General features: G+C 47.4%; 1 protein-coding gene across 1 annotated transcript in view; it reads left to right on the top strand.

Moving 5' to 3' along the window:
* The window catches only part of RAB3GAP1 (RAB3 GTPase activating protein catalytic subunit 1), a 465,696-nt gene that overhangs the window by 159,799 nt on the left and 279,540 nt on the right, over positions 1-26,357 (top strand). The window contains exons 11-12 of the mRNA XM_086954315.1: positions 24,296-24,369; positions 24,639-24,731. Of these exons, the coding sequence (XP_086810441.1) occupies positions 24,296-24,369; positions 24,639-24,731 (167 nt within the window). The remainder of the gene's footprint in view (positions 1-24,295; positions 24,370-24,638; positions 24,732-26,357) is intronic.

Here is a 26,357-nt window from a genome sequence, read left to right as displayed (position 1 = left end):
CGGGTCTCAGCTCTGCAGGGACTGTGGATCGGGCAGGTAGAAGGCAGGCAAGCTTGATCTCGTCGATCTCTGTCGCTCGAGTTCCGGCGGGAACTGCAACAAAGCAAGGGTCGAGGGCTGGATGGTGCCTGTTTGCACAGGGTGGTCACTCCTTGACCACAAGGGAGATTCTTCAGTCTTCTCACGTCGTGTAGAAAGTCGAAGGGTCCAGATTTCGTTTCTTATGTTTCTTCAGGATGATCTGAGGTCCGTTGGGACTGCTCCCCCTCTTATTCGAATCTAGGGGGTTGGACATCCTGCTAGGTCCCCTCCTATGGGTGGGACCCAGGAAGGGGGTGGTTACACCCCTCTCCTTTGATCCTGGCCGCGCTGGGACAGGGGCTGGGAGGCCCCAGAACCGGTTTGGCCGGATCCTGCAAGGGGCAGCCTTGTGCTCCCCAGGCAGTGTCTGGTTTCATTGAAACCTCCCTACTCCAATCCACTATCTCCTGTCTGGGGTGGTTTGACACCGCCCTGTGACAGGAAACTCTTTGTCCAGGCCTCCTCTGCCGGGTTTCGGTCAGCAGCAGGAGGTCAGACCCGTGTCTGTGGCAGGGGCATCCATTTTGTGGATCTGAGGCTCATTTTAAATCAACCGCGTTTCAGTAAAGTAACATGTCTTCTCCCTCTAGAAGGGTGGAATGCTATCCCCGTCGCCAGAACTGGCGAGGGGATAGTATTCCAATTCGTATGACACCTTACACGACATGTTTTGATAAAGCCAAACCAAAGTTGCTATATAACCGCGAGGATTATAATGCGCTTAAGAGTATATGGTATGGCATTATCCCGGATCAGCTTAGGGAGTTGTTCCCGACAGCTGCAGACAGGCTCAGCTCATGCCAGAGCACCATCTCACATAAAACCACGCACTCTGCCTCCAGGATTGATGAGGCCTTCCATAGGAGTGGCTTACAGGCTATATATGTGTCCAGATATAGGTTTAGATATAGGTATACTATATCTAAGCAAGGGGTGATTACACCCACTTGCCCCAGCTGAGTGTTCAGCCAGTTGTGTCAATTTAAGAACCAGCCAGGGGTGGCAAAAGCTATGCTTCAGCCCCTGGTAGGCCTTGGTGGCACCTATGCCCTGGGCACCTATAGTGCATGGTACAGGGGCTGACAAGGAGTCCATTTCCAATTGTGGTATGTACCTATAGCACATGTATTATAAATTTAGAGAGAGAACAGCAGGCTGGGGGTCTGATTAGCAGGCCCACAGCCTCAGTAAGTCGAAAACCAGTGAAGCAAAAAGCAAAAATTGGGGTGACCATAGGATAGCAGACCCTACTCTCCTACATAACCCCCCCCCAAACGCAGGGACATTAAACTTAACCTTGACCAGATAAGTCTTCATGTTCTAAGTGGAAGTACCTGGAGAGACCATCTGCATTACCATGGTCAGTCCCTGGGCGGTGCTCCACTGTAAAGTCCATCCCCTGTAGGGAAATGGACCACCTGAGCAGTTTGGGATTTTCACCCTTCATCTGATTTAGCCACAAGAGGGGCTTATGGTCTGTCTGAATTAGGAAGTGAGTACCAAACAAGTATGGCCTCAACTTCTTCAGGGCCCAAACCACAGCAAAGGCCTCCCTCTCAATAGCTGACCAACGTTTCTCCCTGGGGGTCAGCCTTCTGCTAATAAAAGCAATGGGCTGGTCTTGACCATCTTGATTAAGTTGTGAAAGCACAGCTCCCACCCCCAACTCAGAAGCATCTGTCTGTACAATGAACTGTTTGGAGTAGTCAGGACTCTTCAGGATAGGTGCAGAGCACATGGCCTTCTTCAGGTCATCAAATGCCTTTTGACAGCTAACTGTCCACTGAACCTTTTTGGGCATCTTCTTGGATGTCAAGTCATTCAATGGTGTCACAATGGACCCATAGTTCTTTACAAATTTTCTGTAATACCCAGTCAGGCCCAAGAAGGCTCTGACTTGTGTCTGGGTAGTTGGAGGAGTCCAGTCCTGTATGGTCTGGATCTTGCTCTCCAGTGGTTGAACTTGACCCCCACCTACTAGGTGGCCCAAGTACACAACCTTGCTCTGCCCTATCTGGCACTTAGTAGCCTTGATAGTCAGGCCTGCCTTTTGCAGGGCCTCCAGAACCTTCTTCAGGTGGATCAGGTGATCCTCCCAGGTGGAGCTAAAGACAGCAATATCATCTAGATATGCTGCACAAAAGTCATCCAGCCCAGCAAGGACTTGGTTCACCAACCTTTGGAAAGTGGCAGGTGCATTCTTCAAACCAAAGGGCATTACCACAAACTGATAATGCCCACTAGGGGTAGAGAATGCTGTTTTGGCTTTTGACTCCTCAGCTAGTCTGATTTGCCAGTAGCCAGCTGTCAAATCAAATGTGCTCAGAAACTTGGCAGAAGCCAATTTATCAATGAGCTCATCTGCTCTTGGAATGGGATGAGCATCTGTCCTAGTGACAGCATTGAGACCTCTGTAGTCCACACAAAACCTCATTTCTCTCTTTCCATCTTTGGTATGAGGTTTTGGCACAAGGACCACTGGGCTAGCCCATGGGCTCTCTGATGGCTCAATCACTCCAAGCTCCAACATCTTTTGCACCTCAGCCTTTATACAATCCCTGACATGGTCAGGTTGCCTGTAGATTTTATTCTTCACAGGCAGATTGTCACCAGTATCCACCTCATGGGTGCACCAGCTAGTCTGACTGGGTGTGAGTGAAAACAAGTGTCTGTGGGCCTGCAACACCTGTCTGCAGTCCACCTGTTGCTGTTCAGTGAGGCTGCCTGCCAAGGCTACTCCATCAACTGAACCATCATCAGGGTTCTGGGAAAGCAGGTCTGGGAGAGGGTCACTCTCTTCCTCCTGTTCCCCATCTGTGGCCATGAGGAGACTCATGTCCTCCCTGTCAACAAATGCTTTCAAACGATTGACATGGAGCACCCTGTGGGGGCTCCTAGGGGTGCCAAAGTCAACCAAGTAGGTGACTTCTCCCTTCTTTTCAATGATGGGGTAGGGTCCAGTCCATTGGTCCTGGAGAGCTGCTGGCCCCACTGGGTCCAACACCCACACCTTCTGCCCTGGCTGGTACTCAACCAGAACAGCCTTTTGGTCATGCCAGGCTTTCTGTAATTCCTGACTTGCCTCAAGGTTTTTGGATGCTCTCTCCATGTATTCAGCCATCCTGGAGCGGAGACCAAGTACATAGTCCACAATGTCTAGTTTAGGCTTTTTGAGAGGTAACTCCCATCCTTCCTTCACCAAACTCAATGGACCTCTTACAGGGTGGCCAAACAAAAGTTCAAAAGGGCTGTAGCCAACCCCCTTCTGTGGGACCTCTCTGTAAGCAAAGAGCAAGCAGGGTAAAAGGATGTCCCATTTCCGCCTAAGCTTCTCTGGTAAACCTTTTATCATTCCCTTTAGGGTCTTGTTGAACCTTTCCACAAGCCCATTGCACTGTGGATGGTAGGGTGTGGTAAACTTATAGTTTACTCCACACTCTTTCCACATTGCTTTTAAGTATCCAGACATGAAGTTGGTACCTCTGTCTGAAAGAACCTCCTTTGGAAAGCCCACTCTTGAGAAAACTGCAATGAGGGCCTTTGCCACCACAGGAGCTGTGGTGGTCCTCAGGGGAATTGCTTCTGGGTACCTGGTGGCATGATCCACTACCACCAGTATAAATCTGTGCCCAGAGGCTGTTTGAGGATCCATGGGACCCACAATGTCTATTCCAACTCTTTCAAAGGGTACCCCCACCACAGGTAGTGGTATCAGGGGGGCCTTTGTTGTGCCACCTGACTTACCACTGGCTTGGCAAGTGACACAGGAGCGACAAAACTCCTTGACATTTTCTGACATGTGAGGCCAGTGAAAGTGTGGAACAAGCCTGTCCCAAGTCTTATTCTGGCCTAAGTGTCCTGCAAGGGGAATATCATGGGCCAAGGTAAGAAGGAAGCCCCTAAACTTCAAAGGTATAACCAACCTCCTGGTTGTGCCAGGCTTGGGGTCTCTAGCCTCTGAATAAAGGAGTCCTTCATCCCAATACACTTTATGGGTACCTTGAGCATTCCCTGCAGCCTCAGCAGCAGCTTGCTGTCTGAGGGGTTCAAGTGAAGGGCAATCTAATTGGGCCTGCCCCAGGTCTGCCCTTGAGGGTCCCCCTGTCCCCAGAAACTCAACCTGATCAGGTTCAAGCTCCTCAGAGACAGTCTCCTCTTGGACTGCAGAATCAGTTTCCTGTGAAACCTGATCCTCAACCTGGGGCAAGTGGGAAGGCACAGCCTTAACCCTCTTGCTCCTTCTCTTGGGTTGTGGTTGGTCTATTGTTTCAAGATCCACCACTGGTTCAGGAAGGCACTTCTTAGCCTGAGACCTTGTCACTGCAAGGACATGAGCTGAAATCCCTAGCATTTCTGCATGAGTCCTGTACTCCACTTCTGACCAAACTGAGCTTTCAAGATCATTGCCTAACAGACAGTCTACTGGGAGGTCTGCACTCACAACAACTTTCTTTAGGCCATCTACCCCTCCCCAGGAGAAGTTCACAACAGCCACACTATGGGAAGTAGTGGAGTTGCTTGCATTGGTCACTAGGTAACTTTCACCTAGTACAATTTGTCCAGGGTCAACAAAGCCAGGTGCCACCATTGTGACACTGGCACAAGTGTCCCTGTAGGCCTGAGCCAGTTTCTCATTAATTAAGGGAGTCTGCCTATATTTGCCCAGGTTACTGGGGCTTACTGCAGTGGGCAAAGATATGTCCACATCATATAGGAGAACTGCCTGTGTGGGGATTCTGACTAGGCCAGATTCCACCTCAGTACCCAGGGTCAACCCTACTAAACCCTTTGGCTGTGTACCACCACTGCTGACTGTACTAGGGGGTGCAGTTGCTTTAGGAGCTGCAGTGGTGGGGACTGGATTTTTCTTAGTGCATTCACTGCCCCAGTGTGAAACTGATTTGCAGGTATTACACCAAGGTTTCTTTGGGCCATCGTTCTTCTTTTTCTTGTTTCCATTTTGGGAACCCCCCTCCTTATTGCTAGTTTGGGGGCCTGAAGACTTCTGGTCCTTTTCTTTATCTTTCTGATTCCCACCCTTCTGGTCTGTTTTCTTCTGGTCACCTTGGTTCTGGTTTTTCTGCTTAATCCTTGTTCTGACCCATTTGTCTGCCTTCTTTCCCAATTCTTGGGGAGAGGTCAAATCAGAGTCAACAAGGTATTGATGCAACAGCTGGTTCTGACAGTTATTAAGGATCTGTTCTCTCATCATAAGATTGTACAATCCTGTATAGTCTGAAACTTTACTTCCCTGCAGCCAACCCTCCAGAGCCTTAGTGGCACAATCTACAAAATCAGTCCAGTCCTGAGTCTGTGCTTTTTGGGTGTCTCTGAACAACAACCTGTATTGCTCAGTGGTTAGGCCAAACCCTTCAATAAGAGCACTCTTCAGAACAGAGTAGTTTTTGGCATCCTCAGGTCTAACAGTGAGGAGCCTGTCCCTCCCTTTCTCAGAAAAGGAGTACCATAAAATTGCTGCCCACTGATCCTCAGGGACCTGCTGTACCATGCAGGCCCTCTCAAGAGCAGTCATCCATTTGTGGATATCATCCCCTTCCTTGTAGGGGGGCACAATTTTTGTCAGGTTTCTATTGTCATAGGCCCTGTCTTTTTCTTTAGGAACTTTGCTGCCACCAGTGGCATCTAAGCCACACAATTTTTTCTCTCTTGCTAAAGCAAGTTTAGCTTGAGCCAAGGCTACCTCTTCCCTTTCTATTTGGAGTTGGACAGCCCTCATTCTGGCCCTATGCTCTATTCTCTGGGAGGAAGTCATTCCTCTTTGAGATTCTCTTGAGGCACTAGAAAGGTGAGAGTCCCTTGACAGAGATCTCTCCCTTCTATTACCTGGGAGAATTTGGTTATGAGATCTGGAGTGGTGCTGGCCCCCTCCATTCCCATGTAGGTCCAAGTTGGCCTGGTTAAGCCTGGCAACCTGTACCTGGTTTCCCACCTGATCCTGATCTTCAGGCTCTTCTACATCAGAGCCTTCCTCTGGGTCTTCCTCTTCCTCCTCTATTCCTTCTTGAAGATCCTCATTCTCAGGGGAGTTTATCCCTTCCTCTGTTTCTAAGGGAGTCTGAATCGCCTTGTCTAGGTCATCCTTTTCTAGGAGAGCTATTAGGGAAGGAATGGTAGGGCCTCTGCCCTTTTTTAGCCCCCTGGCTGTGCACAAGGCACTCAGGTCTTTGTGGCTAAGGTTGTCATATCTGGATGTTGTCCCTATAGGATCAACTATTACAGGAGCAGAGCCTGAAGCTCTACCTGTATCAGACATGACTGCTAGTGAGGTGTAAGTGGTGCACTTACCTACACTAAGTGGTTTCCTACTGTACCTTGCTAGTGAGTTGTAGTCAGGGTGTGCTAATCCCTTTAATCTACAACTACTAAGTTCAGTAGAACTTAATATGCTAAGCTTTTGATTTATATGTACCTAGAGGTACTTGATGTGATCTTTCAATTTGATAAAGATTGCAATGGTAAAACAAACAGCAAGCTCAAATCCGCACCGCTGCACACCAATGTGAGAAGTTGGCCTGATAGGTAGTGTTTCCAATTCTGGAACCACTGGTTATCAGTCCAAGCAAACCCCAAAGATGTCAGGTTGTAAGTCAACCTTGTAGACAAGCTATCCTAGTGGTAGCATGGACTAAGCAGCCTTAAAGGCTTAACTTAAGAGGTCGTGTTAAGCGAGCTTGTTTTACCACATACAATCCTGTAATCAAATGAAAGGACACCACACAAGTATATATTATAAAAATATATGTATTTATTACTAAATTACTCCCCAGTACTCTTTATGAGGAAAGGGGCACAAGCGTTAAATCAAAAGCACTGTTACACATATAAAGTTGCACGTTTATGGATGAGGGCGGGTGGCCACTCAGACCATATATCAAAAAAGTGGTATAAGTAACACTTTACGAACAATGGTTAGGCCTAGGGCCTAGAGATTCGCTGGGAGCAGTCAGGACAAGCAATGAAGAAGTCGGGAGTAGCCCACAGGAGACGGATGCAGCACGGAAAGTGCAGCGCGCACCAATGCACTGTCAATGGTGCGTAAAAGTCAATTAAAGTGAATAAAAAGATACTTCCGCTGAACCTAGGAACACAAAACTTTAGACACAGACCCTAGAGGTGTGTACCAGTGTAAAGACACCGGCGTTGCAAAGTTACCTCACCCACAGGCCGTGGGTGCACAGGGTCGAAGTGGCGTCGGGTTCTGTCACGCAGGTTCTGGGTGCTTGGAGCTGTTGCAGCTGCAGGCGCTGTGAAGCAGAAGTGTCCGGTGCGATCCAAGGGTGGATCGATGTAGAAAAGTACCTGAAAGCAGAGGGGACAGAGTCTGGGTCACTCAGCAGTGACCAGGGTGGAACCAGGACGGAACCAGGCAATGTCGGGCGCAATCAGGCGGTTGTCGATAGGCTTCTCTCCGCTGTCACGTGGGCTCTGGGGCATCTGCGACGTCCAGGAGCAGGTCACGATCTGTCCCCCGTAGGCTCTCGCCGTCAGCACCGTCGGCTTGAAGATTGTAGCAAACAGCACTTGGCAAAAGCAATCCACGCGGAACCGGGAGATTGCTTATCACTCGAACCAGGAGGGTCAGAGTGGGTGCTCCTTTTCACAGGAGCTGGTGCAGATCTGGAGCAACCAGAAAAGCAAGTCGTATTTCGAAGTTCGTCGGCACAGGGGCCACAAGCCAGCTGGCAAGTGACCGGGCCAACGCGTCGAGCGCACACAAGCAGAAGGGCCCCACGCAGCACTCGTCGAGTGTGGAGGGGTGAGCTTTGGTGCAAGTGGAGCTCGGGGCTGGGGCTTCTCAAACCCCGGTGTACAGCTTCGAGGGTCACTCGTGGGCCGCACGGTCAGCGTCTCGTGGCCTTTTCAAGATGGCGTGCCCCACGCTTCCGGTCGCCTCCACGGGTCTCAGCTCTGCAGGGACTGTGGATCGGGCAGGTAGAAGGCAGGCAAGCTTGATCTCGTCGATCTCTGTCGCTCGAGTTCCGGCGGGAACTGCAACAAAGCAAGGGTCGAGGGCTGGATGGTGCCTGTTTGCACAGGGTGGTCACTCCTTGACCACAAGGGAGATTCTTCAGTCTTCTCACGTCGTGTAGAAAGTCGAAGGGTCCAGATTTCGTTTCTTATGTTTCTTCAGGATGATCTGAGGTCCGTTGGGACTGCTCCCCCTCTTATTCGAATCTAGGGGGTTGGACATCCTGCTAGGTCCCCTCCTATGGGTGGGACCCAGGAAGGGGGTGGTTACACCCCTCTCCTTTGATCCTGGCCGCGCTGGGACAGGGGCTGGGAGGCCCCAGAACCGGTTTGGCCGGATCCTGCAAGGGGCAGCCTTGTGCTCCCCAGGCAGTGTCTGGTTTCATTGAAACCTCCCTACTCCAATCCACTATCTCCTGTCTGGGGTGGTTTGACACCGCCCTGTGACAGGAAACTCTTTGTCCAGGCCTCCTCTGCCGGGTTTCGGTCAGCAGCAGGAGGTCAGACCCGTGTCTGTGGCAGGGGCATCCATTTTGTGGATCTGAGGCTCATTTTAAATCAACCGCGTTTCAGTAAAGTAACATGTCTTCTCCCTCTAGAAGGGTGGAATGCTATCCCCGTCGCCAGAACTGGCGAGGGGATAGTATTCCAATTCGTATGACACCTTACACGACATGTTTTGATAAAGCCAAACCAAAGTTGCTATATAACCGCGAGGATTATAATGCGCTTAAGAGTATATGGTATGGCATTATCCCGGATCAGCTTAGGGAGTTGTTCCCGACAGCTGCAGACAGGCTCAGCTCATGCCAGAGCACCATCTCACATAAAACCACGCACTCTGCCTCCAGGATTGATGAGGCCTTCCATAGGAGTGGCTTACAGGCTATATATGTGTCCAGATATAGGTTTAGATATAGGTATACTATATCTAAGCAAGGGGTGATTACACCCACTTGCCCCAGCTGAGTGTTCAGCCAGTTGTGTCAATTTAAGAACCAGCCAGGGGTGGCAAAAGCTATGCTTCAGCCCCTGGTAGGCCTTGGTGGCACCTATGCCCTGGGCACCTATAGTGCATGGTACAGGGGCTGACAAGGAGTCCATTTCCAATTGTGGTATGTACCTATAGCACATGTATTATAAATTTAGAGAGAGAACAGCAGGCTGGGGGTCTGATTAGCAGGCCCACAGCCTCAGTAAGTCGAAAACCAGTGAAGCAAAAAGCAAAAATTGGGGTGACCATAGGATAGCAGACCCTACTCTCCTACACAAATGTTCTATATAGTGCAGAGAAACAACAATAATATGTAAATTATTATGAATAAATAAACAGGTGTCAATAAAGAAGTCTTGGTCTCCTTGTTTTAATCAAACACAGCTTGTGAACAACCAGCCGACACGTGTTTCATCGCATCTCGCGAATCTTCAGGGCTGGAAATAATACAGAAAACAAGGAGCTATACTTGGGGATATGTACATTTGTATGTTTGACCTTGAATACCACTTCAGGTCAGCAGTTGAGACAAGCATCACATTGGATAATCTCATGCATAGATCTATGCCCTTGAGATGGTTGTCGGAAAACATCCTTTAGTGTGCTAAGGTGCTCTAAAATAGCTCATGGATACCATGCATTTAAGGTGAGCCGTCGTGCACTTAAGCACCCTAATTGATGACGTGAATTTGCGTGTATATTTTGTGCTGATGTTTCAAAGTTGTGCACGGTGAAGTGCTAAACTAAGTTCTATGCCGATGTGAGAGATCATGCGTGCAATAGGTGCTTAGTGACACAGTAGTAGAAAATTTCGACACATACCTCCAATGGTTGTGTTTGGACTATGCGGTCTGTCGTGATTATTAGAGATGGGTAGAGTTGAAAAGACAAGAGAAGGAAAGACAATGGAACAGAAGGGGGGAAGAAAGGAAGAAAGGTCGGAAAATTAGATGGATAAAGTTGTAAGTAATTCTAGATTAATCACGTGACTAGGCACAGACTTAAGGTTTGCTCTAGTAAATCACAGTGAAAATAAAGGTTCTTTTCATCAGTAAATTCTGAATAAGAATTAAGTAGCGATATAAAATAAAACACGGAAAGCTCACCGCTCTTCCGGTGATACTTCCGACCCGGAAGGGCCCAAGACCATCCAATCTCTATTTAGAAGTAAAGTGCAATGGCTGCAATAAAGTTGAAAAAATATATAATTATATATTTTTCGGTGTTAGGAAAGTGAATTAGTGGAGCTAATCATGGTTATTATTATAGACAACGAATTGTTATAGGTAATAGAGGTGCTTTCTTATATTTGCGCTCCTCTAGTCCGAGGACTCAACCTGCACCAAGTGATTACATGCTGGACAACATTGCAACAGCTCCTTTGAGCCAGCATAAAGATTTCCCAAGACAAAGTATGTTGGGATTGCTGACATCCGTGAAACATTTTTTATTACTTATATCTAGTAAACTAATGCCACATTCTATTTGGAACGCTCAAAGTATTATAAAATAAAAGCCACTATTTAAGTGAAATCTGTAAAAAACAGGAATTACTGTTCTTTATTAGGTGTGTCATGTTACCTTGCAAGCGTAATGCGCTTGTTGTGGGTCGCCCGGGGGAAGGTATAGATGTCAGTCTCTCTGTATCTGTAATACGATATATGTGGGTCATGTTAAATTAGAATATAAACGTGCTGGCACAAAGCATGTGTCTCTAAGTCGTACACGGGACATGAATCCAGGCAGCTTACCTGTGATTCTGATCTGTCTCGATCGTTAAAGATTGCTCAGTAGCCTCGTCCGGACTTGGTGTCTGTAAGACAAGCAATCCGGACAGGCGGGTTAAAATTTCAGAGCCATAGCTAGCTGGCAAAAAGTCAAGCCCCCAAGAAAGACTTCGCGTTTACGTTACCGTGCGGACGTCTTGTTTCTTTCCTGTTCTCCCGGGTCTCCGTGTTCGAAGTGCGGACACGTGACCCGGAAGTGCATGTTGTTTAAGTAGCGTCCGGCCCCCTGGGTGACGTGAACGTCATTCAGGCAAGGCAGATTTAAAGAGATAGTAACAGTAAAGGGAAACCAGGACAGGGGTGTACCTTCATCAAAGTTGTGAGTCAATTCGGTGATTAAGTCATTACGCCAAGAAAGGACTAAATGTAAAATTCCTTTAAGGGGCATACCTATTGTTTATCTTTAGGTGAAGTAGTGCATGCAGATAGTGTAAAGCATTGTTTTTCCACAACCGCTGTGAGAATATGCGAGACTTTTGCAACATCTTCTCAAGTTTATTCATTAATCTCTGCTCACTGACAGATTTAATAGGGCACTGAGCATGTAATTTATTAGCACTATACTTGCGATGGTATTCACCTACCGCACATTGCGGGTCGTCACGAACAATGCTTTACACTATCTGCATGCACTACTTCACCTAAAGATAAACAATAGGTATGCCTCTTAAAGGAATTTTACATTTAGTCCTTTCTCGGCGTAATGACTTAATCACCGAATTGACTCACAACTTTGATGAAGGTACACCCCTGTCCTGGTTTCCCTTTACTGTTACTATCTCTTTAAATCAGCCTTGCCTGAATGACGTTCACGTCACCCAGGGGGCCGGACGCTACTTAAACAACATGCACTTCCGGGTCACGTGTCCGCACTTCGAACACGGAGACCCGGGAGAACAGGAAAGAAACAAGACGTCCGCAAGGTAACGTAAACGCGAAGTCTTTCTTGGGGGCTTGACTTTTTGCCAGCTAGCTATGGCTCTGAAATTTTAACCCGCCTGTCCGGATTGCTTGTCTTACAGACACCAAGTCCGGACGAGGCTACTGTGCAATCTTTAACGATCGAGACAGATCAGAATCACAGGTAAGCTGCCTGGATTCATGTCCCGTGTACGACTTAGAGACACATGCTTTGTGCCAGCACGTTTATATTCTAATTTAACATGACCCACATATATCGTATTACAGATACAGAGAGACTGACATCTATACCTTCCCCCGGGCGACCCACAACAAGCGCATTACGCTTGCAAGGTAACATAACACACCTAATAAAGAACAGTAATTCCTGTTTTTTACAGATTTCACTTAAATAGTGGCTTTTATTTTATAATACTTTGAGCGTTCCAAATAGAATGTGGCATTAGTTTACTAGATATAAGTAATAAAAAATGTTTCACGGATGTCAGCAATCCCAACATACTTTGTCTTGGGAAATCTTTATGCTGGCTCAAAGGAGCTGTTGCATTGTTGTCCAGCATGTAATCACTTGGTGCAGGTTGAGTCCTCGGACTAGAGGAGCGCAAATATAAGAAAGCACCTCTATTACCTATAACAATTCGTTGTCTATAATAATAACCATGATTAGCTCCACTAATTCACTTTCCTAACACCGAAAAATATATAATTATATATTTTTTCAACTTTATTGCAGCCATTGCACTTTACTTCTAAATAGAGATTGGATGGTCTTGGGCCCTTCCGGGTCGGAAGTATCACCGGAAGAGCGGTGAGCTTTCCGTGTTTTATTTTATATCGCTACTTAATTCTTATTCAGAATTTACTGATGAAAAGAACCTTTATTTTCACTGTGATTTACTAGAGCAAACCTTAAGTCTGTGCCTAGTCACGTGATTAATCTAGAATTACTTACAACTTCATCCATCTAATTTTCCGACCTTTCTTCCTTTCTTCCCCCCTTCTGTTCCATTGTCTTTCCTTCTCTTGTCTTTTCAACTCTACCCATCTCTAATAATCACGACAGACCGCATAGTCCAAACACAACCATTGGAGGTATGTGTCGAAATTTTCTACTACTGTGTCACTAAGCACCTATTGCACGCATGATCTCTCACATCGGCATAGAACTTAGTTTAGCACTTCACCGTGCACAACTTTGAAACATCAGCACAAAATATACACGCAAATTCACGTCATCAATTAGGGTGCTTAAGTGCACGACGGCTCACCTTAAATGCATGGTATCCATGAGCTATTTTAGAGCACCTTAGCACACTAAAGGATGTTTTCCCACAACCATCTCAAGGGCATAGATCTATGCATGAGATTATCCAATGTGATGCTTGTCTCAACTGCTGACCTGAAGTGGTATTCAAGGTCAAACATACAAATGTACATATCCCCAAGTATAGCTACTTGTTTTCTGTATTATTTCCAGCCCTGAAGATTCGCGAGATGCGATGAAACACGTGTCGGCTGGTTGTTCACAAGCTGTGTTTGATTAAAACAAGGAGACCAAGACTTCTTTATTGACACCTGTTTATTTATTCATAATAATTTACATATTATTGTTGTTTCTCTGCACTATATAGAACATTTGCGTTTGGACATTGTATCCAATTTTGTACCTGTCAAGTGTGTGCATAGGGTATGTTTCCTCTTGTCACGTTGGATTAGTACAGCTTGCTGACTTCTCCTTTGAGTGGTTATATGGTTGTCCACTCACCCAGTTGCACCACACTCCACTTGGTCCTATAGTGCTTCCATACTGGCAGTGCGCCCTTTCTCTGACATCTAAAAACCATTTTTCCTTCAAATTACTGTGTGGGTGTTCTGGCTAGACAACAAGCTAGAGCTTGCCAGGATTACTCACACACACTGTTTCAGTCTTCTGCAATATCCTTGTGATAAGCCCCCGCTTTTGGGGAAGACTGCATTACAGTCTATGCACAGAATGTGTATCTACAGCTACACATGCCCTAAACATAAAATCTTACCCTGTGAGCATCTGTTTGTGGCATGTAGCGCTGCAGATATACATGTACCCACCCTTCTTTACAGCCGCCTGGGGTCCGTTGCAGACACTTTTACCGTAATTCTTTATTTCATTTAGCCATCTTTTCTGTATCTCAATGCTCCATCTACATCTTTGCCTTTTAGGGGGTAAATCAATCTAATTATGGACGAGATGCCCATGCGCATCACCTACAATAGGTGGAGTCACCACACCTTGTGACTTGAAAAGGCTTTTTCGAACAAAAACAAGTTGGACACGTCCGAGCCCAGCACTAAATGGCAGGAATTTGCACTGCATGTGAATCTACAGCACTACAAGCCACAAACAGATGTTTACCTGGTAAGTAACATTTTCCTTCCCAAACAGGGATAAGAAGGGTACTTGAACTTCCATCTTTGGAATTTATTAACCCTCATACAGAGCAACCAGCAATAATAAATACAAGTTTTATTGTACCACAGTGGTAAATATGTCTAACAGTACGCACATTTGTAATAACCTAATCATTTTATGAACCCATTGTTTAATTATAAAATACTTTCAAACTCTGGAAGATACGATTTACAGAACCCTGTTTAAAAAATGTGGCATTCCCCTCTACTTTTGTAGTTGATATCTGACTTTTTGGGTATTCCAGAATATTCTCAGTAATAGTTCTGGAAATCGATGACCATTTTCAATTCGAGTACTCCTCCTGGTGGGCAGTATTTACCAACAGGTCGCAAATCCACATATGAAGCCAGGCGTATTTTGCAAATGCAACCTTTAATTTCCAATGTGGTTTTTCCCCTGGCAAAATACTTCTCCTCCCACAAAATACTAGTATGACGTCACTGGGACCACTGTACCATCTACCTTCAACGTCATGGAACTTCAGCGGGCCGTACATTAGCCCCCAGTATTGCCTGTTTGTATATGAGCTGGTTTGAGGCCACAACATTTGGAATAATAATCCCTACAGAAACCAAATAAGTCTCTGGATAAGATACATTGATGACGTCCTAGTAATGTGGCAGAAGTGACACCACCATTGAGTTCTTTAATGAATGGCTGAACGAGAGAAATCCATTCTTACGATTCAGCATGACACACATCAATAAACAGGTGTCCTGCCTCTATGTCAATATCACCGCAAAAGATGGTAAACTATGCACTTCACTATACACAAAACACACGCATCTAAACAGTTTGCTGCACTTTGACAGCACCCACCCAAGAGCACTAAGGGAAACCCTACCCAAGAGCCAGTTTCTGCGCATCAGACGCAACTGTTCTAAAACAGAGGATTTTAAGAGGGAAGCAGAAAACCTAAGCAAAAATCGTCAGAACCACAGATACCCCACCCATGTAAGGCTAAAAAACAGGTACGCAACATCCCTAGTAAGAAACTTCTGGAGAAAACAGCTAAACCTGAAACAAGAGCATTGATATGTGTAACGACCTACAATTCAGCATCTAATAGGATAAAATGCACTATAAACAAACACTGGCGTATCTTAACTTCAAATCAGCTCAACTTTGAGAAATCATTATTTTCATGAAAAAAAAACTATCAGGGACAGGGTGGTACATAGCAACACAACTAACCAACAGAGTACTCAATTGGAACTACCACCTGTCACAGGACATTTCCTGTGTGGAAACTGCTCGGTCTGCCCACTCACAACTCACACCAAGACAATTGACTTAGGACAGAAGATTTTATGGGAACAAAGAATACAATCCAATTTCAACAGCAGCAATGTCATTTATTTGATCACCTGTCCATGCGGTTTGAAGTATACTGGAATGACCACCAGGACGATAAAACTGCACATTAGTGAACATAGAAGCACCATTGGATGCAAAAAGGTCACAACCAAGCTTACCTCCCACTTCCTAGAAGTGCAACACACAGATACTGACCTCAAATGGACAATCATGGAAAAGATACCACAGCAAAATGGAGCACACAAGAGACTCCTCCTAAAAGAACATCACTGGGTGTACCGGTTACAGACACACATAAAAGCGATGAATGATGATATCCCTTAGAATCAGCTAAACAATCTGTTGTGAAGAACTTGTGCAGACCATACCCATATCCAACTAGTATTGCTTAATTCACAACATTCACTCCTAGTGTCTTAGGGGTTGACGGTGTGTGACGTGCTGACAATCCAACTAACATGCAACACCGGCTACTTCTCCAGCATATCCCTTTGTTCATCTCACATGGGGAATAACCGACCCTGTGGTGAGGTACAAACAAACCTAGGTGCACTTTCTGTACATGAAAGGCACCTGCATTTTTGTTTTTCTATATAATGTAATATGAAAAACCTCTGTTTACGTGGTCTTAAATATTTACACACGAAAACCCACCATCGCAGCATTGCAAACTGTAGAAAAAACTGGGACCTTCCCCCCCAAACATACCACGTATGAGTTCCACCATTTAATATGACCATGCGGTACACAAAAATGTTCTCATTTCCAACATCAGCTCATTGCAACTCCACGGAAGCGGTTCGGTTTCTATGGCAATTCCATGGTTACCGCTTCCCAATCCGTGATGTAATGAACGAGCCCACACATCACTTGTGGACTCGCTCCTGGTCTCTTGAGGCAGTACTCTGGAATGTTTGGTGCCCTCATTTACAACGTGAGTCTCCGAAATAAACCTCCACTCTGCCACCAATCACCCCTTATACAGAGCTTTCGGCTATAATCATCACAAGCAGGGGAGCTGAGTAAACAGTAGGTTGCATGCAGCGACAGGATCTTTGATGAAGTAAGGTCTCTCTTATCCTTCTTGCCTGAGGACACGGCCAGAGGCTTACACAAAAGGAATTGCCGGCTATCATCTTTAAGCACTTCTTTAACAATAATTTGGCATTTTTCCTTATCTGTTCTTAGTATTTGACTATGAGGCCTCCATCTCGTGACCCTGTTGGGAGCAGGTGCCCTGTTAAATTGGGGTGAGTGACCATTATCACCCTACACACAATCAAAAATATGATTTATAGACTACTTCTGTAAATAGTAGCTCTGATTACACTAGTAAGATGTGATTGTTGATGTGAGTGTGAGCAATCCTACACAGGGAGTTAGTATGTGCTGATGAGACCACATGTGCAAATTCAAGTTCAATTCATTCACCTTGACTCATAATTGAATGTAAATAAGATTTATGAATGAGTGCAACTGGTATGACGTCACCAGGACCACTGTACCATAGGCTTTCCTGGTGAATATACCGTGAATATCACAAATAGACATTTATTTATTTGGGGACAGCACTGTGAAGTTCCACGGCAACAGTACACCATTCTTTGATTTTACAGCCGAAATTACAGCCTGTACCTCAGTAACTATTTTTCTTTCTACAGGTAACTCCTCTAGGAAGCAGTGGCAAATACATGCCTTTCTTTCACATGCAAATTGCATGCTCACGTCATTTACGTATTCAGGGCAAATAACTTTGCTACCCACCCTGACGAAAGCCCAGGACCTCAAATAGGCTGTTAGGAAGGGCTGAAACATGTTGGTGTTCTAGGACCATCACATCCTCTAGCCCCACATTTGTTTTTAACATTCCCTCCCACCCCACGAATAAAGGATACATTTGGAGTGGTAGAGGAATTTTATCTTTAAAGTTTTACCCCCATACTCCCAGTCTTCATAAGTGCTCCCTGAAATGTGGTTGATCCCACCCCGGCTTTTAGGAGTTGGGGTGAACCCGATGATGAAGCATGTCACTTATAGAGTGAGTGAGGGTTGTATTAAGAAAAGGGTCTTTTTCCCTTCTCACCCACTGTAATGGGTCGGCTATCACCTGGCATACTGTTCATCCTCCTTCTCTTTACCTCTTCAACAGGAACCTTTTTTGGTTCCGGAGTGGATACTATTTGGTTTTTGACCAGATGGAAGACAACACAAAGGTCTGAAAGGAGAAGGATGACTTGGCTGTGTGCCTAACAGCCTTTCTTCAACATCACAGCCTTACTAAGGAGTCTGGGTCTGCATAAGTCACAATGATGTTGCCCCCTCATTCATGTTTCGTAGAGCCAGAGTGTTGGACAGGCCACGTGAAGGGCTTGCTTCCTCCCCGCATGACAGGGCCCGAGCCCGGCCCTCCAAGTGTTACCCACAGGACCAGCCCGCACCCAGTCTCATACGGGACTCCGGCCCCCGGACATCTCTGCATCATGGGGCCGAATCACTACCGGCTCCCTCGCCCGGCCCGGCCGCCATCTTGGACACTGCACCACGAGGCCGCGTGGCCTCAGATCGACCCTAACCCTGGGCCTGGCCAGGGCCCAACATCCCGGCACCACCATCCACCCAGGAGGTGAGCGGCCCACTTGGCAGGTCAATGGGAGAAAGAAGTGTCGATGGCTCTCCCCCGCCAGGTGCCGATCGCCCCAGCTCCCCCGGGCGCTGGCTCCACCCCCCTGCTGGGTGTCTGGACTCCCTCATCCCGGACCTCCCGACCTCCAAGTGCGAGGGTCCGGACATCAAAGGACGCCAGACCTATAACTGGGGCAGCTCCAGAGCAGGAAGTCAGTTGTATCCTGGAGTCGAGAGACACCGTGACGAACTCATCCTTGACGGACTACTGGCGCTGCTGTAGCCCTGCCTTGTGAACTACTGTCCTGCTTGCTGGCGCTGCCGCAAACCTTCTGAACCCTTCATCTTCACCGGGACCTGCTGGCGCCGCCGCGGACCGTCGCTACCTACGATCATCTCGGGACCTGCTGGCTCCGCCGCGGCCCGACCATCTAAGAACGCCGAGCTCGAGGATTGTGAGCTATCCATCTTATCATCGTATCTACCAGATTGGTAACAAGACTGTCCCGCTACCCCCTTTCCACCCAAGAGACTAGAATCGAGGGGGCCCCTGAGTCCAGACCTCCTTGTACCATTCTACCGTACTTAAAGATTGCTTATAAAGAACGTTAAACCTTATCCTTGTGTGGTGTACGTCTGTGGGGGGGAAGTTATTCGCCTGTACGATCGCTGGAGACGGCTCTCCCCGGAGACCTCTCCTCTTGTCCTCGGCCGACCCTCCCGGTCCGTCTAACATTGGTGGCCAGCGGCGCGATCCGAATCAACGCGTAATCGTACAGAGAGTAGCTCACCCCACGACAAAACCACAATGACAACCAAAGAGAGCGGATCCACCGAGAAATTCCAGATGGAGTAATTGGAAGAATACAGCCATCGTGAGTTGAAACAATTCTGCATTGAACTAGGCATTGCTACCACCGGTCTGAGTACGAAAGACGATTTCAAACACGCCATTGAGTCATGGGCAGAAACCGGGGCCGCCAGACCCCCGGACCAAAATGTTGCAACATCGGAGAGGAGCACCACGGCTCCTGAGGAGCGAAGAACGGTCTTTCGCAGGAAGAGATCCAAGAGAGAGAAAAAAACAGACTACATGAGTTAGAAATGGCCCGGCTCAAAATGGACGGTGAACTCAAATTAGCAGAACAAAAACTGAACCTAGAACATCTGCGGCTCCGAGAAGAACGAGAAGAAAAACAGAGACAAAGAGAACTCGAAGAAAAGAGACTAGCGTATGAACATGAGCGCAAGCTAGCGGAAATAGACTTACGAAAGCAGAGCAAAGAACTGGGGGTGCCCGAGCAACCGCGCACTCCCGGAGCGACAGAAAAGAAAGTACACATCCCCAAGGATGTCGTTCGAGAGTATTTCCGAGATGACGACATACAACAGTGGTTCAAGGCCTACGAGATCGCCATGACCTCCCACCGGATCGATCGAAGTGACTGGGGAGCCGGTCTATGGGGGAGGTTCGTCAATGAGGGCCGCGATGCCCTGTTACAGCTCCCAGACCATCTGATGACCTCTTATGACCACATGAAGGCTGCCCTCCTCACCCGATATGGGCTCACACCCGAAATGTACCGCCAGAGGTTCCGAGACTGCACCCGGATCCCGGGTACAACTTGGGTGGAGTATGTAAACTATTTCAGCCGAGCCTTCGAGGGGTGGATCAAGGGGAGCCAAGTAACAACCTACGAACAACTTTTTAATCTCATGGTGTGGGAGCACCTCTCCAACAACTGCTTCGTCGAGCTCAGGCAGCACCTCCTCGAAAGCAAATTGACAGATCCACGGCAGCTCGCCGCCGAGGCTGACCGGTGGGAGATTACCCGAGTAAGCCGGAATGGGCCGCACGAACAGAACCGGAACCACCAAGGTCAGCACCGTCCCGAGGAGGAGGAGGAGGCCAGGGACGAGGAAAAGACACCGCCCCGGCCGCTTCCGCTGCCAGCACCCCGCCCCCGGCCAACCGGGGCAACCCCCCGGTGCGCCCGGGGTACAGAGCCAATGTCACGTGTCACCGATGCCAGCGAGTCGGCCACTACGCAAATGACCCGAACTGTCCTCAGAATCAGACTCCGAGGCCCCGCCAGATGGCTGCCGCCGCCCTGGGGGAAGAACAAATCTCCGAAGAGCAAGAGGAATGCGAGCAAGAACAACAGGAGTGGGAGCCGGCCGCCATGGTTCTAGCGTGCCTAGGGGGAAGAGACATGGTCCCGCGGGCTCCCCTACCCGCCAACACCAGAAAATATAGTCAGTGGGTGAACATTAATGGGCGCAGGGCCGAAGCCCTACGTGACACCGGGGCCAGTGTGACAGCCGTCCGCTGTCACCTGGTGACCCCAGAACAGATCCTGCCGAACATTCTCTGCCCTGTCCGTTCAGCCGACAATTCCGAGAGTCTGTGTCGGATGGCCTGCGTCCCCTTCGAATGGGGAGGAGTCTCCGGCATGTTAAAGGTGACGGTCCGAGATGATGCCCCCGTGGACTGTCTCCTGGGGAATGATCTTGAGAGTTCCCCGTGGGCCGCCGTAGAGAGAAGAGAGCACCTGGGGATGTTGGGCCTCCCGGACTGGGCGTGCGTAACCACCCGGTCCATGGCTGCCCGTACCATCCCCCGACCCGAAGAACCTGAATGGCCAGCACCTCCTCCCCCGGTCGCTCCAGTAGAAGACACCGACCGTGCCAACCCCCCAGGGCAAACCCCCGAAGGGCTCGCTCAGCTCCAGGACCTTCCCAACCTGGCTCAGTGGCGTCAGGAAGGGGGGCCCACCCAGGAACAGTTCCGTCAAGAGCAGAAGACCTGTCCCTCCCTCGAGGGACTCCGCCAGCAAGCCCTCGCCCAGAGCGCAGGGGACACCACCGGAAGCCATTGGATCTATTGGGACAACGACCTGTTATACAGTGAACAGAGAATCACGGAGGTAGGGGCCAGTCGAGTGCTAGTGGTGCCCCTCCGCTTTAGAGACTTCTTGCTAAACTTGGCCCACAATGTCCCCCTGGCTGGTCACCTGGGTCAAGACAAAACCTACAGTCGCCTGGTGACCCACTTCTTCTGGCCCAAGATGAGAAACGACGTCCTCAACCACTGCCGGTCCTGCCCTACGTGCCAGGCCAGCGGGAAGAGCGGCCGCAAACTTAAAGCACCTCTGCAACCCTTCCCAGTTGTCACCACCCCGTTCGAGAGGGTGGGAATAGACATTGTGGGGCCCCTGGACCCCCGTACAGCACAAGGACATCGGTTCATCCTGGTACTGGTGGACCACGCCACCCGCTACCCCGAGGCTATTCCCCTGCGAACTGTGACAGCCCCGGTGGTCGGCCGGGCATTGATGGGGATCTTCTCCCGGGTGGGCTTTCCCCGAGAAGTCGTCAGCGACCGAGGCACAAACTTTATTTCAAAATATATGAAATCCCTCTGGCAACAGTGTGGGGTCACCTACCGATTCACGACCCCTTATCACCCTCAAGGAAACGGACTAGTCGAGCGGTTTAACCGCACGCTCAAAGGGATGATTGGGGGGTTGGAAGAGCCCCTCCGTCGCCAGTGGGATGTGCTGCTGCCGTGCCTCCTCTTTGCATATCGAGAAGTCCCCCAGAAGTCCCTTGGCTTCAGCCCGTTCGAACTCTTATACGGACACCCTGTGCGAGGGCCCCTCAGCCTAGTCAAAGAAGGTTGGGAGATGCCCCCTCTGAAGACCCCTCCAGATGTCTTCAAGTACCTCCTGACCCTACGCAATCAGACCAGGCGATTCAGAGAAATGGCGAAAGTGAATCTTGAGGCCAGTCAGGAGGACATGAAGAAGTGGTACGATCAAAATGCTTCCTCCATCGAGTTCGAACTTGGCCAACACAGAGGATATAGATGGCAATCAGTATACCCTCACGATCAAATCTGCTAACTCCTAACCCTCCGGTGTGAGTTGCTCTCTAAAGAATACTTTCATTGCTTCTGCCACTATTTTATCTGAAGGTATGCTATACATGCAACAGTGGTTCTCATTGAGAAAGAAAGGTGTACTTTAAGGTTTAAAACGTCTTGCAAGCAATGCTTTTATGATAATTTTTTTTATATTTCTTTTTTTAAGACAGGGCATCAAAAAATAAAGGCATGGTACAGAGAAGACACTCTCCCATATAGCACCACATCTCATCGGAGAGGGAAGGAGGGGGGAGGGAAACGGGGAACAGGGTACATAAATATTGAACAATCACGGGCATTTATGATAATTGATTTCCAAACCACCCCCACAAGTAAAAGTAAAAAGTTTTATCTCATCAGTTATCAAGACCATACAACGAACAGAAAAACGGACACCCAAGATAGTGCATTGTGACCCCCGTGTAACACCCACCACAAAACAATATACATCAAGATAAATGTACAAAAGAGACTGTTGGTAACTAACGACAGGCTAGAATTCTGAAATCAGTCCATTGCACTATCTTGGTTGTTTGTTTTTTTGTCCTTTGTATGACTTTAATAACTGATTAGATAAAGCCATGGTTGCTCTTGTAGGCTACTAAATATTATCCGAAGGTTTGGCAAGGAATCTCAAGACTCTAATATTTTGTCTTCAGCACATCCTCCAGCACTTCTACCCAGCCGTCAAGGGTCAGCAAGCAGCACTACAGTTGCTCTGGCTCAGAGATCTGTCAGTTTATTTGCCTCTTCCTCCACATGGTTCATCACCTTGACTGCTTCTTACATTTACTCCAGTATAGCTCCAATTGCCTCCAGGGTCGCCATCATTTCACTTTGACCCTCTCTTAAGTTGTATGTCCGTAAGTGGGTGGCAAGGGTATGACCAGAGTGGGTCCTGTGCTTGCTGCCTCTGGAACCAAGCTACACCGGTCTCGTGAGCCCTTATCAGGCAAAACGGGTCTTGAGTTGCTTGTGTTCTGGTTCAGGTAGGACCTGGCTTGGCGTTTCGGGCTGGTCTGTTCCAACTGGAGCTGGATCAAGACTGGTTTGCATATGGCTGTGTCCAAACTGAAGTGACATGGTGGGTAAAAGAACGATGTGTTGGAATGCTACAGCAAGCGATTGCCAGTGGTCAGACTTTTTGGAAACATCCCTCCCATGACCTTTTGTGTGTTTGATTATACTTTAAGTTGTTCATGACAGTTTCTCTGGTCCCTTTCTCAGAGGGTTCTTTCTTCACTTGTGATGAAGGCTGGAAAAAATCTTGATACCTTTTTGCTACCTTCCAATGTCAAAATTATGCTCCTGCAGTCATGAAGTGGCTCGTCGCTAGTAATGTCTGCCAGCTCATGCCACTCCTCCTCACGGCACCTGTCACTTGCCTAGCTGCCCCCAAGGATGTCAGGGACCCCAGTTACCTCACCATCCTCTTCCCGCTGCTCAAGGTGCTCACACCATCTATCCTGGTTTGTGCTGGTGTAACATCAAGTTTCTGTATCTCATTCAATACATTGCACCCTCAATGGCGGCTGAATTTGGTTCCTTTTACCAGTGCGGTGTGCTCTGTATTTTTATTACAACAACAGTCTTTGGAGGTACATTCTCCTATTTTAAGATATTAGGCACTATTTTTGTGACGATGAACAAACATTTTGCACCTCAAAATGTGGCGGTTACATTTTGCTGTGAAAAAGCAAGTACTGTGTTGAGGACTACTGCAGCTTTGAAGTGATACTTTGTTCAGGAGCACACAAACACTACATTCCACCCTAGATGGAGAACAATGGGGCTGTTTTCTTGAGGGCCCCAGATAGAAAGAGCAGTTTTCTGATCTTGATTACTTCACTATCCCAATGTGTATTGTGGTTGCCTTATATGTTTTCTTTTATTTGGATCCCAACCTGTTCCCCCAGTGGTTGAGTGGGGGGTGGGGGTGGTGGGGGGGGACTGGGTGAAGCAGTTGGGTAACACTTATGACAAAAGTGTCTTACCAGTAGCTTTAAGTCTCTTGCAGGATGCTTACTAATATTTTTTAATGTTTTCTCTTGTACACTTTCTAAAAAGAATCTTGCTAAAAAACGATTATGAAATAACATTCTCATTATTTTTTGTATTGCAATTAGGATCAACTGAAACATTCTGTTTTTTTAATGTTGTTACTTTACATATAGCCGCTAAGTAATATGCTTTGCTTTCTGTTTTTTCAGAGATTTAGATCCCATTCAGGCTCCCCACTGGTCTGTCAGACTAAGAAAAGCTGATAATCCTCAATGCTTATTGGGTAAAAAAAAACTTTTATTTAAATTCTTGTTTGTTTTCTGTCATTTTTGCCAATATTTTGTGGCTGTAGCTCCACAATTTTATGGCCTGGAAAGCGCGTCTATACATAGCTTTGTCCACTAATTCCTTTTCTGATTTTTCCTCACATACTTCAGCTTGAGTGGTGTTTGTGCACATTTGCATATGCACTACTATTGACCTGGAAGCTTCTTACATTGCTTTAACTATGGATTTTCTAGAGTATCATACTTTTTTCCTTTCTTTTTTAAGGTGATTTTTTAACTGAATTTTTCAAATTGTGCCGTCGAAAAGAGTCGACTGATGAAATTCTGGGACGGCCTGCGTTTGAGGAGAATGCAAAAGGTGAGGTGGCCCTTTATTTCCTAGTTTTAGATGTAGTGTTTAAGGAAGTTTGTATCCATACAGTTTTTTCATTGAATCTGCTGCTTCCAAGCATAATCTATGGGTCTCCGATTTCATTCACTGTGTTACTCACCTACCTTTCATCCTTTTGACGTTCAAATGGTGATAGTAACCTTAGTAGTGTCAAGAAAGAGCGGTTTGTACTAAGAGCTTTTCAAATGTTTGATGTTGATCTGTTAGTTTTTAATATATTTATACTATTATAGGTGTTTAAACACCCAGAATGGAAGTGGTGTTCACAGAGATGTGCAAAAAGAACAATTGAGGGACAGAATACCGAACATTGTCATAAATTCACCCCAGTATAGAGATCTGGGCCTAAATCCATCATGTTTTTGCTCCCCATGCCATTCCAGTTTGAACCCAGCCATATGCAAATAGTCTTGACCCTGCGCCCAATGGGAACAGTGCAGCCCGAACTGCCAGGCCAGGTCCTCCCTGGACTGGAAACGACCATCGTAGGACTGGAGTCTGGGTTTCACTCCTTATCAGCCAGAATAGCTTAACTCCAGTGACATGGAGAGCACGGGACCCACATCTGGGCATACCCTTCATATCCTGGCTGATGGGGGGGTGAAACCCAGAAACTGATCCTAAGATGCTTGTTTCCGGTCTAGGGAGGACCTGACTTGGCAATTCGGGCTGGACTCTTTTCATGAGGCACAGAGTCAAGACTGATTTGCATATGGCCAGGTCTAAACTGGGGTGGCATGGTGAGCAAAATAATGATTCTCCCTATACAATAATGGTAACATCCTCATTCAAGCCTCCAACTTGAATCTCAGGTGCTTTGACAGAATATTTATGGGGATTAAAAATACACTGAACCCGAACCCTGCCACTCATATCAGTATCCTCACTAATGCGGAACCTTCGTTTCCCTCCACCTCTTTCTTCTCCCGCTCCACTTCCCCTTCATGCCACATGAACCGGTCTGTCAATTCCTCCATCACGGAACGGGAGTATAATACCAACATACCTAACCCTGACAACCAGGTTAATCTTCACGTTGGCTCCATTACTATCAACTCGAGGGCACTGCTCCTAGCTTCTTCCACGAGTACTTCTCCCACTTAACAAAACTAGGCTCTCGCAACTACATGTGTGTTAACAAAACAAGGTACAATGACCAAAAGTGCAAAAAGATGCACAGAAGCAGGTTCTTTGGTGTAAATCTTCTTGTCACAGCAAGATGTTTATTTTCTCCAGACTTGAGAATAGTAACATTCGCCGACACGTGTTTCGTCGTGTACGGTTGAGTCAACACGACTCCTCAGGGCTTCAACTCCAAATCCAATGTATGGTCGGAGTAAGTCTGGGTCTTGTAAGCACTGTTCTGGCACTAAGTGTATTGTATGACTCTATTATAGTCGATACTGTTGAGAGAATGATCAGTAGGAAATCATGGTATGTCTCTCGTCTGTTTGGTGCTCGTTTCCCACTGGTGGTGACGATTAAAGAGTATGGCGCTGAGTCTCGCTTTGGTGTAAAGCGGAAAGCCGGGAGGGGATTCTATTGATGAGCCACAAAGAGGAAACGGGTACGTCCCTCTACGGCGGTAGGCCG

Source organism: Lissotriton vulgaris, chromosome 2_1, assembly GCF_964263255.1.
Source record: "Lissotriton vulgaris chromosome 2_1, aLisVul1.2, whole genome shotgun sequence".
Lineage (NCBI taxonomy): Eukaryota > Metazoa > Chordata > Amphibia > Caudata > Salamandridae > Lissotriton > Lissotriton vulgaris.
This window is presented reverse-complemented; position numbering and strand designations above follow the sequence as displayed.